Raw genomic sequence first — 17759 nt, forward strand, 5'->3', positions numbered from 1 at the left:
AGCGTTTCTCACACACTAACACACACACAAACAATGGCAAGCACAAACTGTGTAATTTACAAATCATACAATGTATTGGCAACATGGCCCTAACCTCGAGTGAAGTCGGGACCCTGTAGTGGAACTGGGTTAAAAAGATTTGATCTCAGATTTAAGTTTTTGTTTTACAACCACATTTCTGATTCTCATTCATAGTTGCCCCCTTTATTACTGACTCAGTAGATGATGCAACAATTTCTAAATATTAGAGGCTATTTGAGTCTCAAAGTAAAATATTACAGTTAAAATAAAGATACCAACACATGGATAATAATGTTTAAGAATCCTAAATGTAAAGTTAAATCACCCAGTTCTGGGAAAACATTACTCAATCCATGCTTTTGTGTTTGCTGTGGTTCGTTAATGGATAGTCACTCATCAAATAAGATAACTACATAGTAGCATGCAGACATATCTTTTAAGTCAGACACCAACAGAGACGGAAAGGAATAAGCACATACTTGTCATGTATGCTGTCACTCTGTTGTTGTGTGCGGCCTTCTCCTTCAACTCTGTCAAAGAGGGTGAGTACTGAGATGGTCAGGGAGATGCACGAGTCAGAAGTTACTGTAACAAACAACACCATTCATGATCTCCCAGTAATGTGTTTGTATCTCAGTAAAATGTTGAATTTCAGTCAGACATTTATGTCAGTCATGTCTGTATTTCAGTAATGTGTCTGTATTTCAGTCATATGTACATCTGTATTTCAGAAATGTGTGTGGGTCGTTCCACCAACAAGGAGCCTATTTTAGAAGTGTAACTTGGTAAAAAAAACACGTTTGATTACAACTATTTTTAACATTCTGTCATAAAGAGCACATGTTCAACTTCATAAAAAAAATCCCATCTGAAGATGTTAAATTAATAAAATGACAATAGTAAGTGCCTATTAAGTAACAAATAAAGTTTACCGTAACAGGGTTGACGATTTCATCATGAATCAGTCCTGAATCCCCTTGTGACAAAAGGAAGCTTGTTGTACGCAACAGGGAGAGGCAATTGAATGCAAGCTTCACAATTTTTTTTGTAAATGGTTCAACACTTTCTAGCCTCTCTATGGGTAACAGGGTAGACGTGTTATGCTCGATCCGCTCAGTTTTCCACCACAAAACACCAGAAAATGTAAAAAAAAGAGTATATCCAGTATATCAAATATTGAAAAAATGAAGGTTTTACCATATTAAAACAAGAGTTCAGTTCACGTCACATTGTTGACCTTAAAATGAAAGACAGATGTAATTGATTCACAGAGGGACATGTCAAAATGCTGAATTTTGGCATATTAGCAAGTCTTTATTCATATAATAAATCTGACTTATTGAATTCTCCATGTGGTCTATATTAAAGGACACTTCATTTAATATAACAGGCTTTTAAAGTTCAATATTGGTGCACAATTTCTACTTAAAACATCAAAGTGACTGTATTTCAGTAATTTGTGACTGGATTTCAGTTACATGTCTGTATTTCAGTATTTTGTCTGCATTTCAGGAATATGTCTGCATTTCAGGAATATGTCTGCATTTCAGTCATACGTATGCCTGTATTTCAGTGTGGATGCAGGGGGAAGACTATGGGGACTATGAGGATGAACAGCCCCAGAACTGTTCCATCGCTGAGAAGATCGGCGGCGGCAACGTGTCCTACTCTCAGGCAGGTACTGAGGGCAGCGTGCTGACCTATCACTGTAAGGCAGGACACTACCCGTACCCCGTCAGCCAACGGGAGTGCAGCGCCGATGGGGAGTGGTCCACCATGAGACTGACCAATGGCAGACGAGTGTCGCGAGCCTCCTGTAAAGGTAGTGTTTCTGGTGGATACAGAAGGAGGCAGGTGATGAGTTAGTATCTGATAAACTACTGCTGTATTCTCCTCTCTCTCCGTCTCAAAATGTGTTTCTCCCTCTCTCTCGCTCTCTCTTTCTCTCAAACAGCGATAATGTGTCCAGGCCAGCTCCAATTGGACCATGGTGAGTTCTGGCCCAGGGAACAGTGGTTGAAGCCAGGGGAGAGCCAGAGTTTCTCCTGCCACAGTGGCTTCAGCCTGTCTGGGTCAGCTCAGAGGAACTGCACCTCTCTAGGAGACTGGACAGGCACCATCCCAGTGTGTGATAGCCAAGGTGAGAAGCCCTCACCCTTGTACAACATGCCAGATAAAGTAAGCTTTAGAATGTTTTTCTCTGTATAGTGCACAATATATTAAGTGGTAGAATGAGGATTCAAATCAGAAGTAAAACATTAAGGTAGAGGTAATATTTGGTGCAAAGAACTTGTGCAAAAAAATCTCAGTATTGATTAATAAATCTGTGCCAAAGAGAGTGGACTTTACCTTAGCTAAGTTCAGACAGGAAACGCCACGTATTCGTTTAACCATTTATTAGAAGATTACAATACATGTACAATAGTCTTGGCATTAGGCCCTGCTCCTTCTGGGTAGCTCACTGCCAGAGCATAAATCATGTAAGATATATTAATAACAGGCAGTGAACAATGTACGCTATACCGATCCCCCTGACTGAAACAAAAGCAGAGCCCCAACAGGTGGAGGCTGGGGTGTGAAAGCAGAAAGCACACGAGTGGCGAGTAGTGCATGTTACAGCATTACAGCATGTTATAGCATGCTAGATCGAATCCAAGAGCTGACAAGGTAAAAATCTGGCGTTCTGCTCTTGAACAAGGCAGTTAACCCACTGTTCCTAGGCCGTTATTGTGAATAAGAATTTGTTCTTAACTGACTTGACCAGTTAAATAAAGGTTAAATGAATAAAATAAAAAAAATTGCATGTCACCAAAAACAGAAACCTGGTTTACTAAATAGACCACCATATTAAGGTAGTGTGATTTATCTAATTGGTTCAATATCAGCCGAGGCTATGAGCTGATTCAACACTCAAATTTCCTGTATGAACCTGCTGGACTTGATGTATTAATCACTATATACCTTGTGGCCGGACGTAAGCGATCCTAACTAAGCACTACCTCTCTATTTACATAAACACATCCTTTACACTGAAGACATAGGGTGCGTCCCAAATGCCACCTTATTCCCTTTATAGTGCACTACTTTTGACCAGAGCCCAGTGCACTATTTAGGGAATAGGCTGCCATTTTGGTTACTGTCATAGTCGTAAAGTTGTAACTACCGTTGATATTGATATTCTATGCATCCAGGCAAATGCCCACTCTTACAGATGTCTGGTTGGTTAAGACGGCATTTATTAGTTGAGAGTTGGCTGCACCAATTGTGTTCAAGTGCATACAGGCGTGCATAGAGCCCCACTTACTTCGGTATAATACTTAGGTATAAGAAGCTTTTTGAATCTTAGAAACACATTGACAGGCACAGAGATGAATGGCGCTTTTCATATTGTGCATTATAACCCCAAAGCAGGTCAATGAGCAAAGCTTGTACGACGTCTCTGCGTATGCTTTTTGCAGTACTATATAATAATATATGCCATTTAGCAGACTTTTATGGAAAGCAACTTACATTACAGTGAGGACATGCATTTTAGTACACCAACACTTGACCCCTGCGGGACTTGATCCCACAACCTTGGCGTTTCTTGTTCCATGCTTTACCACAGCATCAGTCAAATAAAGGCCTTTGGATCTTATTATTTAAGTTAATCTTGATTAGTGCATGTGTCATGGCTCATACAAAATCTTCTCATTTCAGCTGATGACTGTAAGAACCCAGGTGTGCCCCCGGGTGCCCTGAGGTCCGAGGGCCGCTTCCGGAAAGGGGAGAAGGTCCAGTACCGCTGTCAGATGGGTCTGGACCTGTTGGGCTCAGCCGAGAGGGTCTGTCTGGAGTCCAGGGAGTGGAGCGGCTCAGAGACACGCTGCCAGAGTCAGTGCCTTGACTGGATCAGGCTACGCTAGACTAATACATTACTGCAACATTATGGCCATACCTACATGCTACCTTTTTATATGTAATCTTCAATCCAATGTTATTTACAGAGTCAAAGTTCTGCACATGCTAATATGCTATTATCTGTCTCAAAACAGCCCAGTATGCCTTTGACTCCCCCAGTGCAGTGGCAGACGCTATGGGAGGCTCTCTGTCTGGAGTCATGGATGTTCTGTCACCTGAGTTCATAAAGAAAAACAAAGGTGATCCATTATAGTGTGTACGTGCTTGCATTTGTGAGTATGCTGTATCTCTGTACCTGTGTATACTCGGTGTGTCGTATGTGTTACTTTAAGCTGAGATCATTACACCCCCTATCTTGTCCCTGCGTTCTAGGAAGAACCTTTGGTAGGACCCTGCGGGTGTCTGATGGTCGTATGAACGTGTTCATCCTGATGGATACCTCAGGCAGCATCTCCAAGACCCACTTTAACCTGGCCAGGGACGCCATTGCTGCCCTCATACGCAAGGTCTTACTTTCATTTATGTCCCCACAAACATTGAGGACGCAGATTAAGCCTAGTCCTAGACTGAATAGCACTTTCAATGGAGTTTCATTTCTGTGCCTGCGAAATCAGCCCTGAGAATCCTCAGAACTTATAAACTTCTCACAGATAATAAACAACACACTATTCTATGATAAGCCTCTAAAAGACACTAACGTCTAACTAACAGGATTCTCTCTCAGCTTGACAGCTATGAGGTTGAGCTGAAATTCCAGGTGATCTCCTACGCCAGCCAGGCTAAAGATATTGTGGACATTGTGTCCAGAAACGATGAGCATGTCAGGAGCAACGTAAAAAGTGTCCTAAAGAGGCTGGCAGCGTTTGATCACCAAAGTATGCCAGCACCTCTCCCTTTCTGCACTTTATGAAGCCATGACACTGTACAGGAAAATATATACTTTAGCAGTTGACAATGGTTGAGGTGTGCGTGACTGATTCGCATACATTACTGATTAGAGTACAGTGCCTGGTGTGGTTTGATACAGTACCTGTCACCTACAGGCCACGGGAACCAGACTGGCACCAACCTGTACGCTGCTCTGTATCGTGTGTATGAACGCATGGCCATCCTGAGAGAGAGGAACGAGACCCGATTCAGTGAAACGCAGAACGTCATCCTCATTGAAACAGATGGTACATTGTAGGAGGGTTCAACCTACTCAAGGACTTTTTTTCAATATAATGTTCATTGTGTATGGAGAGGAGAGAGGCATCCATGTGTATTCTCTCTGCCCCTTAGGGTACTCCAACACAGGGGGTAGTCCCCTGGCTGTCCTGGCTAAGATCCGCTCCCTGCTTGGGTACAGCACCTCGGCTCTCGACCACACTGACGACAAGCTGCTAGGTCAGTTACACAGGGAGCCACACTGAAGACAAGCTGCTAGGTCAGTTACACAGGGAGCCACACTGAAGACAAGCTGCTAGGTCAGTTACACAGGGAGCCACACTGAAGACAAGCTGCTAGGTCAGTTACACAGGGAGCCACACTGAAGACAAGCTGCTAGGTCAGTTACACAGGGAGCCACACTGAAGACAAGCTGCTAGGTCAGTTACACAGGGAGCCACACTGAAGACAAGCTGCTAGGTCAGTTACACAGGGAGCCACACTGACAACCGTACAGCTCTATGATGCTTCACTCAAGACTGTATAAATATCTAATCAGATTGTGTGTGTGTGTGTATTTTATGCAGATGTCTACGTGTTTGGTGTTGGGGACAACGTGAATAAGAACGAGCTGAATCTGATTGCCTCTAGGAAGAGACATGAGAAGCACCTTTTCATTCTGAAGGACTACAAACAGCTGGGAGAAGTGTTCAACAGCATGATCAGTGGGTTGTCTTAGTGTCATCATTACATTTACTGTAACAAGTGCATTTGATCATTTCTTGGTACAAATTCTGTATCAAAGTCTTTGTATGTAGTATATTTAGCAATAGAATGGCTGAACCACGCAGAATGAAGTTAAATGTAATATTGATTATGCATTTATTTCTAGGTGATAAAAGTGTGATCATGTGTGGGGTGGCACAGGAAGACGTGTCAGAGAATCAGGAGGAGTTTGGGCCCACCAAGACAGCCTATACCAGGCCGTGGCATGTCAATGTCATCACAGTAAGCCTTATTTAACAGAACATAGAAGACTGTACACAAGAAACACTATCAAAGACATAACTAAATACAGTACCAAGGAATGTACAGCAAACAAAATCTACTCTATTCATCCCTCTACAGACTAGCGCTAAGTCTGAGACCTGCCAGGGATCCATCGTGACCCAGAACTGGATCCTGACCGCAGCTCACTGCTTTTCTACCATCAGATCTGGGGGAAAAGTGAACCAAGACAAAGTGACTGTGAAGATTGGTCAGTAGCCCACCTAATTGCACATAGGTCTCTGCATTGACCTCAAAATGTTCATGGGTCATTTGGCAGTGTGTCTGCCCATTTAGAAATACCAATCTATAACACGGATGATAGATAACACAGAATACTGATTATTAAATAGGTGATGTCTATTCTGCCTTTCATCCCCAAGTAATGCTTACTAGTAAGTATCAACCTCAAGCCAATGTCCCCCCAGGTTTTGAAGGAAAGGAGGTAGCAAAGGTGCTGCTTGTGATCCCACACCCACAGTACAACATTGATGGACTCCGCCACAAGAACGTGAAAGAGTTCTATGACTACGACATTGCTCTGGTCAAGGTTGAAGAAATCAAGCCGTCATGGACGGCGAGGTGAGTTCGAGCAGCAACACTAGCTCATGAAATAATTCCCTTGTAAATCGTTCTCATTCCAAACCATCACGATTCCATCTACTTGGTCAAATCATTCACCAGCAATGACATTGTTACTCATTGTTACAATATTAACATGAGTACTTTATTGCACTCTAATCTTGTGTAACTACATGACTAGCTACAAGACTTCCTGTACCTCCCTGTGTTGTTTATCTGGTATGTGTTCTCTACAGGCCCATCTGCTTACCGTGTACCAAGCCCGCCAACCGAGCCATGAAGATGGGTCCCAACTCCACCTGTGAACAACATGGTAAGATGATTACTACTCCTCCTGAACAAGCAGACGGAGTGCAATCCTTTTTTATTAGCTTGACAAGCCCAACTCAACTCGTTGAACTTGGTACTGCTGGCCATGACTGGTGTCATCCACCCATGAATCAGATCATGTCTTGGCTTGACTCGAGTTCTATTTGTAATATACACTGCTCAAAAAAATAAAGGGAACACTAAAATAACACATCCTAGATCTGAATGAATGAAAGAATCTTATTAAATACTTTTTTCTTTACATAGTTGAATGTGCTGACAACAAAATCACACAAAAATAATCAATGGAAATCCAATTTATCAACCCATGGAGGTCTGGATTTGGAGTCACACTCAAAATTAAAGTGGAAAACCACACTACAGGCTGATCCAACTTTGATGTAATGTCCTTAAAACAAGTCAAAATGAGGCTCAGTAGTGTGTGTGGCCTCCACGTGCCTGTATGACCTCCCTACAACGCCTGGGCATGCTCCTGATGAGGTGGCGGATGGTCTCCTGAGGGATCTCCTCCCAGACCTGGACTAAAGCATCCGCCAACTCCTGGACAGTCTGTGGTGCAACATGGCGTTGGTAGATGGAGCAAGACATGATGTCCCAGATGTACTCAATTGGATTCAGGTCTGGGGAACGGGCGGGCCAGTCCATAGCATCAATGCCTTCCTCTTGCAGGAACTGCTGACACTCCAGCCACATGAGGTCTAGCATTGTCTTGCATTAGGAGGAACCCAGGGTCAACCGCACCAGCATATGGTCTCACAAGGGGTCTGAGGATCTCATCTCGGTACCTAATGGCAGTCAGGCTACCTCAGGCGAGCACATGGAGGGCTGTGCCCCCCAAAGAAATGCCACCCCACACCATGACTGACCCACCGCCAAACCGGTCATGCTGGAGGAGGCAGCAGAACGTTCTCCACGGCGTCTCCAGACTCTGTCACGTCTGTCACATGTGCTCAGTGTGAACCTGCTTTCATCTGTGAAGAGCACAGGGCGCCAGTGGCGAATTTGCCAATCTTGGTGTTCTCTGGCAAATGCCAAACGTCCTGCACGGTGATGGGCTGTAAGCACAACCCCCACCTGTGGACGTCGGGCCCTCATACCACCCTCATGGAGTCTGTTTCTGACTGTTTGAGCAGACATATGCACATTTGTGGCCTGCTGGAGGTCATTTTGCAGGGCTCTGGCAGTGCTCCTCCTTGCACAAAGGCGGAGGTAGCGGTCCTGCTGCTGGGATGTTGCCCTCCTACGGCCTCCTCCACGTCTCCTGATGTACTGGCCTGTCTCATGGTAGCACCTCCATGCTCTGGACACTACGCTGACAGACACAGCAAACCTTCTTGCCACAGCTCACATTGATGTGCAATCCTGGATGAGCTGCACTACCTGAGCCACTTGTGTGGGTTGTAGACTCCGTCTCATGCTACCACTAGAGTGAAAGCACCGCCAGCATTCAAAAGTGACCAAAACATCAGCCAGGAAGCATAGGAACTGAGAAGTGGTCTGTGGTCACCACCTGCAGAACCACTCCTTTATTGGGGGTGTCTTGCTAATTGCCTATAATTTCCACCTGTTGTCTATTCCATTTGCACAACAGCATGTGAAATTTATTGTCAATCAGTGTTGCTTCCTAAGTGGACAGTTTGATTTCACAGAAGTGTGATTAACTTGGAGTTACATTGTGTTGTTTAAGTGTTCCCTTTATTTTTTGGAGCAGTGTATATACACACTCACCGGCCAGTTTACTACGTACACCACCCCGTTCATGAACATGGATCACTCAGACAGTGAGTCACGAGGCAGACAGGCATCCAGTTACTGTTCGAATTAACATTAGAATGGGAAAAACAAGGGACCTAAGCGACTTTGAGCGTGGTATGATTGTCGGTGCCTTTATTTTTATTTAACTAGGCAAGTCAGTTAAGAACATATTCTTATTTATAATGACGGCCTACCGGGGAACAGTGGGTTAACTGCCTTGTTGAGGGGTAAAATGACAGATTTTTACCTCGTCAGCTCGGGGATTCGGATCCAGCAACCTTTCGGTTACTGGCCCAGCTCTCTAACCACTAGGCTACCTGCCGCCCCTGGTGAGCCAGATCTGGTACCAAACAAAACCATCCAGTCGGTGGCAGTCCTGTGGGTGAAAACAGCTCGTTGATAAGAGAGGTGGAATAAATAATACATTGGTGAGTGTATAATAACCGGTTAATGGAGTGTGTGTCTGCAGAGAAAGCCCTGCTACCCATGGAGGAGACCAGAGCCTACTTCATCAACAAGGGGGCTACAGTCAAGGTTGCAAAACGCAAGCAAACACACATTCATACAGGGAGTAAGGTTAGTGGTACTCAACAACCAACACACATTCATAAAGGTCATAGGTCACATCCACAGGCCTTCTACAGGATAATCTATTGTTGGCTCTGCATTTACTACCATTTGTGTATGAGGAGTGAAGTTCTACAAATGTACTTTTTGAATAAGACTGAGTCTGTCTTCATGTATGCCTGCAAATTATGTGTAATTGATGTGCATGTTTGTGAAGGGTGTCGTGTGAAGGGCACGGTGTTAATTGGTAGCACCATTGTTTGATGTTCCTATTTGCAGAGGCTTGACTGTATTAAACAGGCTGAGAACACACTTCTAACTCCTCACGATGCAACTCTGAATGAATACGTGCCAGACAGGTTTCTGTGTTCGGGCGGATCTGCCGATCATATAGATGCAGTAACTTGCAAAGGTATGTTTGTAGGAATACACAGCATGGGAAGCCACATTATACAACTCGGGAACACATACATTAATTCATATACAAATAATAGGATAAACCTTTGTTATTCTCATGCGTGATATGATCCAACTTTTCCTAACAGGTGATTCTGGAGGTGCTCTGTTCCTTCTTAACAGACTGCGGTATTTTCAAGTGAGAAACTCCCCTTCTGCTAAATCTTCTCCATGATAAGCATACTTCATTCTAGCATATAGAACTATGTACCAGTATCTGGTGTTTGGGTTCATTAGGCCAAGCTAAGTGTACTTTTTGTATGACTCTATTCAATGACCAGACATATACAGTTGAATTTGGAAGTTGACATACACTTAGGTTAGAGTCATTAACTCATTTTTCAACCACTCTACAAATTTCTTGTTAACAAACTATAGTTTGGGAAGTCGGTTAGGACATCTACTTTGTACATGACAAGTCAGTTCTCCAACAATTGTTTACAGACCGATTATTTCACTTATAATTAATTGTATCACAATTCCAGTGGGTCAGAAGTTTACATACACTAAGTTGACTGTGCCTTTAAACAGCTTGGTATATTCCAGAAAATTATGTCATGGCTTTAGAAGCTTCTGATAGGCTAATTGACATCATTTGTACCTGTGGATGTATTTCAAGGCCTACCTTCAAACTCAGTGTCTCTTTGCTTGACATCATGGGAAAAAGCAAAAGAAAATCAGCCAAGACCTCAGAAAAAAAATTGTAGACCTCCACAAGTCTGGTTCATCCTTGGGAGCAATTTCCAAATGCCTGAAGATACCACGTTCATCTGTACAAACAATTGTACGCAAGTATAAACACCATGGGACCATGCAGCCGTCATACCGCTCAGGAAGGAGACGCGTTCTGTCTCCTAGAGATGAACGTACTTTGGTGCGAAAAGTGCAAATCAATCCCAGAACAACAGCGATGGACCTTGTGAAGATGCTGGAGGAAACAGGTACAAAAGTATCTATATCCACAGTAACACAAGTCCTATATCAACATTACCTGAAAGGCCTCTCAGCAAGGAAGAAGCCAGTGCTCCAAAACCGCCATAAAAAAGCCAGACTGTGGTTTGCAACTGCACATGGGGACAAAGATCGTACTTTTTGGAGAAATGTCCTCTGGTCTGATGAAACAAAAATGGAACTGTTTGGCCATAATGACCATCGTTATGTTTGGAGGGAAAAGGGGGAGGTTAGCAAGCTGAAGAACACCATCGCAACCGGGAAGCACGGGGTGGCAGCATCATGTTGTGGGGGTGCTTTGCTGCAGGAGGGACTGGTGCACTTCACAAAAGAGATGGCATCATGAGGCAGGAAAATTATGTGGATATATTGAAGCAACATCTCAAGACATCAGTCAGGAAGTTAAAGCTTGGTCGCAAATGGGTCTTCCAAATGGACAATGACCCCAAGCATACTTCCAAAGTTGTGGCAAAAAATGGCTTAAGGACAACAATGTCAATGTATTGGAGTGGCCATCACAAAGCCCTGACCTCATATAGAAAATGTGCGGGCAAAATTGAAAAAGCGTGTGTGAGCAAGAAGGCCTACAAACCTGACTCAGTTACACCAGCTCTGTCAGTAGGAATGGGCCAAACTTCACCCAACTTATTGTGGGAAGCTTGTGGAAGGCTACCTGAAACGTTTGACCCAAGTCCAACAATTTAAAGGCAATGCTACCAAATACTAATTGAGTGTATGTAATCTTCTGACCCACTGGGAATGTGATGAAAGAAATAAAAGCTTAAATAAATCTCTCTACTATTATTCTGACATTTCACATTCTTCAAATAAAGTGGTGATCCTAACTGACCTAAGACAGGAACTTTTTTAATATAATTAAATGTTGGAATTGTGAAAAACTGAGTTTAAAAGTATTTGGCTAAGGTGTACGTAAACTTCCGACTTCAACTGTAGGAATGAATCCACACCCGCGGTTCTATTCCATCTATCCTTCAGGTGGGAGTAGTGAGCTGGGGCACCAAGAACGTGTGTGAGCCACAAGACAGGAGTGACAGGCCCCCTCCTGATGCAAGGGACTTCCACATTAGTGTCTTCCACTTGCTGCCATGGTTAAAACAGCACCTGGGGACGGACCTGGAGTTTCTACCTATGGACGACTGAGTTTCAACTTGGATTCTCACATAAAGCTTAAAATATTGATTTAGTAGCGCCATTTTAGGACGGTGGCTTACTAGCAGAAAAAAATGCCTTCCCGTTTCCCTACTTTACAGAATAGGACCCATTCTAAAATGAATCAAATTAATAACAATTTATTAAAATATAAAATGAATAAACATTGCTCATGGTTTTTTACTTTTTAGGCTTTCTGGAAACAAGTACTGTATATCTGACAAGAAAACATAATATGAAACTCAAGCAAATCAAATAAAAATGCTGTCTGCTGTGGTTACATTTAGTTAAACCATCTGTACCTTCAAATGTATGCAGTGCAATAACTGATTTGTTGATTAGCAGCAGGAAACTAAATAGTTTGTCTACATACAGCCACAGGGTACAACTACTAGATTATTTTCCTGAAATTACTCTGCACCAATAACATTCTGACAAATCTTAGGTTAGAATACCGTTAGAATGCCCGCCATCCAATCAGCCTTCAGAGAACTGCCTGAAGAGGGCCTCTGATTGGCTGTCTGTAAAGGTTGGGACAAAATTAACTTGCAGGATTTCTGAAAAACCTTCCAATATACTGGGCGCCACAAACTTCTTCCTGTGTGGAGACAAAAAGTCTGTTCAGAGTGGGCAAATACCTTCTGACATGCATTTATTTTGCATGACATATGTATATGCTGTGTTTATACAGGCAACCAAATTCTGAAATTTTTCTACTAATTGGTCTTTTGACCAATCAGATCAGCACTTTTGCTAATTATTGGGCAAAAGATCGGAATTGGGCTGGCTGTGTAAACCATAAAAGCCATATTTGTTATATTAGTGTGCTCTGATCCTTTCAACCCAATAGAGGCCAGTGAATCCCTACTTTGAGAATGTGATGCTGTGAAGTCCCTTGATAATATCCAATGTCACTTAGTTGTAACTGCGGAAGATCATGTCATTGACTTTGAGGTGCTTAGTGGTGGAGGGGGCCATCTCACGGAACTGTACAGCACAGGAAGAGCCCAATAGTGAACAACACTATGCATCAGGGCAGCACCTCAGAGCCTATATTGAACTGGGTGTCTCCCATGGCCTGTACCTTATAAGGTTTAAGAAGTGGACATTGAACCAGATGGTTGTAGTTTAAGTCCCAGATTGGGCTATACTGTGTGGGCGATCAGGTCCCAAGTTCACATCACCTTCTACTCTACTAGAATGAATCATGTGTAGTCTGGTATATGCAGTTCAGTAGATGGAGAGAGGAGACCTACTCTGTTGTGCTTGGCCTGCTCCAGGGAGGCAGAGAAGTTGAAGCAGCGACAGGACACGCCCAAACTCTGGCTGACAGCAACATACCTGGAGGGTTAGGTTCATGCATGTAGCAGATTAACACTATCTGCTATGTATGTGGTTTAGGTTGTTCATGAATTACAAACCAAAAGTGCGCCACACACCAGTAGGAGCACAGAGACGGGTACCATTTGCGAGACTCAGGATCTGGGTTGGTGTTATCCACCACCACGCTGCGGCCCTCCATCAGAGCCCGCTCACAGACCGATACACAGCTCTGCCACGAGCCCACGGTGTCCTGACAAACACAGGTCAGGTCAGTGTGTGTATATGTGTGTGTGTGGATGTTAAGAGATCCAACAGCGCACTGATCCACTCACTCTGTTCACGTAACCTTTGGGGATGATGTGTGTGTGTGGAAAAAGGTTGATTTCCCGGCTAGATAAAAAAGAAGGCAGATAGTTGTCAGTAAAAAGTGAAGAAGAGAAAGGAATACACGTCCACTTACAAACAGGGAAACCCACGGCAATGATGACTTCCTGCTTGGTGGAGGCGAGGGAGGCACTGGGCGGGTCATACAGACGGGCGTTGGAGTCACGTTTCCTCTGGAGAGAGAGACACATACAGAGGCTTAAAAAGTTTCAGATACGTATTCTGTGCAGACAGAATACCACTGAAATTCACCAGGTTACTCACAGGATCAAATGGAGGAAGACTGAAGGGGGCGCTCTTCCAGCCCAGGAAGAACTCCTCTGGAGTTTGGAACTGCAGCTCAAGGTTCAGAGCAAACTAGTCGAGAGAGACAATCAGGCACTATTAAGACGTGCAATGCATGCCTGTACAACACCTGGTCATAAAGTGTATCTACAACATAGCAAGAATCACCTTTCATACAGTCAGTGGACACAGAACACTCTCTGCTGATTTGTCTCCATTGATTTTATCATATTCAAATTCCTTATTTCAACCCACTATTTGGGACACTTTTCTGTTTGGTGAGTATGAAGATGCGCTGGAACTAGAGGTCAGGACAGACTGGTGGACAGTTGAACAGACTGGTCTAGAGGTTAGTGCAGGTCCTCTCACCAGTCGGTCACTGCAGGAGAAGTCATTCCTCTTTTTGCCAGGAGCCCAATTAACAGGCCGTCCCGCTGCATCTGTGGCAGAGGAGAGAGAAAGGTCTCAGGCTCTCAGTTTCTGGAGGGCGAGTACACGTTCATCAAACGAGACCATAAGCAGCACATCACTTACAAGAGTCAAGATAAGAATAGGCTATGTAAAAGGAAGACGTTATGTTGCTATGAGGTGTTCTGTTGTTGTTGACTCACCACCCACATAGAGACTCTGGCTCTTAGCTACAGCCACACCGCCATTTGCCTGAGAGAGGAAAAGCACAGACACATGGTGTACCATGTTTGTTTGTTGTTTGGGGGCGTTGGGAAAAATACATTTCAAGCTGGAAGCATATGGACAAATGAAAGTACTTTTCTATCCTATCCTAATATTTCTATTGTATTCTAATCTGATATTTATATTCTATTCCATTTATTTCCCGCACCATGCGCTTGTTGAACTATGAAAATGTACGCACTCACTACTGTAAGTTGCTCTGGATAAGAGTGTCTGATAAATGACTAAAATGTAAAGCAAATGTTGAAGCAGTGACTGGTCTATGTCATGACTCACCAGGGTAACGTGGTCTGAGCGGATGACAAGCACAACTAGACAACGCCAAAGGGAGTTGGTTTTGTGAACCTTTTGCGACACACCTGTGTTGTGGTCTTTTGTAGAAGGATACAATCATAGTCTCCCTTTAATCCCTATTCGCAATGTCTGATATGAGGCATGTCTTCTGGTCTCACCTTCTCACAAAGGTGCTCCCACATCCCCATCGCTGGCTTCCTGTAGATCCCAGAATCAGACGCCACAAAGACATGAGACACACACAGTTTGAGGTGTCAACATCTGAATTACATACGATAAAACACTGACAAACACATAATACAACACAGTGTATCTATTTCCAAGCTCCATCTTTGTGTGTAAATGTTTCTTGACTAACCTGTACGGGGAGCTGTAATGTCTTCAGAATGTTTTCCACTTTAGACTTGAAACCCTCAGATTTCAGTTTCCCCCTAGAGATACCCATCTGAATGGTGACGAACACAACCTGGGAGGGGCAACAGGGACATCGTTAGCTATTCATCTAGACACAAATGACCATTAAAAGGATGCATAACACCATGCCCGAACCGGACACGCGTGTACGTCCGTGTGCACCAACGTGCGCAAATTGATTTTGTCCCCCGACACCAAACGCGATCACGACACGCAGGTTGAAATATCAAAACAAACTCTGAACCAATTATATTAATTTGGGGACAGGTCGAAAAGCATTAAACATTGATGGCAATTTAGCTAGCTAGCTTGCAGTTGCTAGCTAATTTGTCCTGGGATATAAACGTTGAGTTGTTATTTTACCTGAAATGCACAAGGTCCTCAACTCCGACAATTAATCCACACATAAAACGGTCAACCAAATCATTTCTAGTCATCTCTCCTCCTTCCAGGCTTCTTCTTCTTTGGACTTTATATGGAGATTGGCATCTAACCTTCATAATAAGGTGTATTACCACAACTGACCGACCTCAGTTCATCTTTCAATCACCCAAGTGGATATAACCAATGAGGAGACGGCACGTGGGTATCTGCTTCTATAAACCAATGAGGATATAGGAGAGGCAGGACTTGCACCAAGTTCAGCGTCACAAATAGAACTGACTTCTATTTTAGCGCTTGGCAACGCAGATGCTTGTTGGCGCGCACGAGCAGTGTGGGTGCAATGATTGAATAACGTATGTGTACATTTATTTTGAAACGCGAGCGGTGTGGTCAGCATATAAGAAGCAGGTTTCATAAAACAGCTTTGCAGTGTTCATGCTTGACAATACATTTATGTTTGCCACTACCTTGTAGCCTTTCTTTAATAAGCTGGCCAGCCTGGGCTGGATCTCAGGAAAGAGAATCCTGTGAAGGAGATAAGAGAACAAATAAAGGGAAGGAAAAGTCAAGAGACGAAGAAGAGGGATGAGGAGAGAGCGATAGAGCAAGCAAAGCGAGAGGAGGTCGTATGCAAAGCCAGAACTTGGCAGAACAGAAGGTCTGGGCCAGGAAGAAAGATGGGTCGGCTTTAAAAATAAATTACGTTACTAAAAGTAATTGTGTTTGTACTGCTTGGTTGGTCCAAAGTGATTAATTGGCTTGAATCAAATATTTAGTTGTACAGAGTTACCTCTAACCTTGGTGCTTCCAGTGACACCAGCAGCAGTGTAGAGCATGAGGTTTCCAATCTGTTGCCAGTGGCTTTGAGAACATGTTGAGGCTGATGCCTGCTGCTGGAAACCATCTCTGATGGCCCCTGAAGCCCTCTCTGATCTCTCTTGGAGCTGTCAGAGCTTCTCCTCAGCAAGCTTCTCAGCCTCATCCTCGCCCCCAATGTCTGAGCCCTCAGTCCTCCGACGCTTCTCCTGCGGGTCCTCCTAGGAACTGTGTGGTCTTTTGGATGCCTGCATGAAAAATGCAATCATGGTATGGTCAAATAAAACTTCAAGTAAATTGAGGTTGGCATTGTGAAAAGATGGTGTATTTTGAACAGTTGAAGTGATAGGTTCAATCCTCTTGGTTACTCAAAATATTGCTAGACAAATTAAAATGCATGCCATTTTCTCCTTTAAAGATAAACGTGTTCTCATACCTTCTCGGGAGGGGAAGCAAAAAAGTATTGGATACTGCGTTTGAGACCTGTGCTCTGAACCGCCCTCCCTCTGTTGTTCATTCCTCCTTTTGTCTTATCCAATGCTTACAACCTTTCTACAGCCTTCCCCTTCTGGGCATAGGATGAGGAGGTTTGGTTGGAAGCAGAGAACTGCACTCTGAAGGGGTGGCTCTGGTTGACCAGGTAGAGGGTGCTGTCATGGGTCAGTCGGCCAGACTGGCCTCTACCAAGACTCTCGCTGCCCAAGGAAGAGGGGTTTGGACCAAGTCCTCTTACCCTGGTAGACAACGCCGCTAGTACTCTTACCCTGGTTTCGGGAGCACTTCTTGTCAACAACTCCAGTCTCTGGACCACGACCTAGGATCACGGCTCGGCTATCGGCTAGTGGGACACAAACTCCGGATGCACTGACTACTGTGCACTGCTGCATCTGCAAAGACAAGAGACAGTAGTGAACAACAAATAACATAACATGTCATTTTAAAATGGGTGTAACGTGAATTAACCATGCCAAATTTGACTGAAGTCAAGAGCCATTAGAACTACTGTAGCGTTATAAGTTCAACGCTAGCTACTGGCTAGCCATGTATACATGTAGTCATGCACGGGCCAAAGCCAAGCTTTGCATGGTGAATACACCCACATCGGTCATTCAAAAGTGTACTCATCATTTTCAGTTCACAACTACACAAGAGGAAGAATGGAATATTGCAGAGAAATAAGCAGAACACTTTAAAGGTGGCACTTGCCAACTTTAATTGGTTCGTCACAAAAACACTTTTGT

The 17759-nt window shown here is 43.8% G+C and overlaps 2 protein-coding genes and 1 long non-coding RNA gene across 3 annotated transcripts; 1 reads left to right on the plus strand and 2 right to left on the minus strand.

The window, feature by feature from the left end:
* Positions 1–34: 34 nt before the first annotated feature.
* On the minus strand, positions 35–1037 carry LOC115163146 (uncharacterized). The gene is made up of 2 exons (XR_003869691.1): positions 954–1037; positions 35–606 (listed from the first exon to the last, which is right to left on the minus strand). It is a non-coding gene; the product is annotated as an uncharacterized LOC115163146 (long non-coding RNA).
* On the plus strand, positions 437–12093 carry si:ch1073-280e3.1 (complement C2). The gene is made up of 18 exons (XM_029714791.1): positions 437–563; positions 1595–1843; positions 1976–2161; positions 3721–3894; positions 4056–4160; positions 4294–4427; positions 4646–4796; positions 4965–5096; positions 5203–5307; positions 5655–5792; positions 5960–6075; positions 6196–6325; positions 6543–6696; positions 6933–7009; positions 9251–9357; positions 9628–9760; positions 9894–9943; positions 11752–12093. The coding sequence occupies exons 1-18, from the start codon at positions 443–445 to the stop codon at positions 11914–11916; spliced, it is 2427 nt and encodes an 808-aa protein (XP_029570651.1). The 5' UTR covers positions 437–442; the 3' UTR covers positions 11917–12093.
* A 700-nt stretch (positions 12094–12793) lies between these two features.
* On the minus strand, positions 12794–16684 carry LOC115162802 (bifunctional polynucleotide phosphatase/kinase-like). Its single transcript, XM_029714226.1, is given in 13 exon segments — positions 12794–12912; positions 13182–13266; positions 13389–13498; positions 13581–13616; positions 13619–13638; positions 13709–13805; positions 13897–13989; positions 14287–14357; positions 14529–14577; positions 15063–15102; positions 15309–15370; positions 16170–16227; positions 16500–16684. Coding segments are annotated over 13 exon segments (978 nt in total). The 3' UTR covers positions 12794–12840.
* Positions 16685–17759: the final 1075 nt, after the last annotated feature.

The sequence above is a fragment of the Salmo trutta genome, chromosome 26 (assembly GCF_901001165.1).
Source record: "Salmo trutta chromosome 26, fSalTru1.1, whole genome shotgun sequence".
NCBI lineage: Eukaryota > Metazoa > Chordata > Actinopteri > Salmoniformes > Salmonidae > Salmo > Salmo trutta.

Excerpts from the sequence above, each read along its gene's own strand:
- si:ch1073-280e3.1 (XM_029714791.1), top strand. The coding sequence starts at position 443 with ATGCAGACATATCTTTTAAGTCAGACACCAACAGAGACGGAAAGGAAT. Across the intron at positions 1,844-1,975 it reads GTCGCGAGCCTCCTGTAAAG|CGATAATGTGTCCAGGCCAG; the intron begins GTAGTGTTTCTG and ends TCTCTCAAACAG. Across the intron at positions 3,895-4,055 it reads CTCAGAGACACGCTGCCAGA|CCCAGTATGCCTTTGACTCC; the intron begins GTCAGTGCCTTG and ends GTCTCAAAACAG.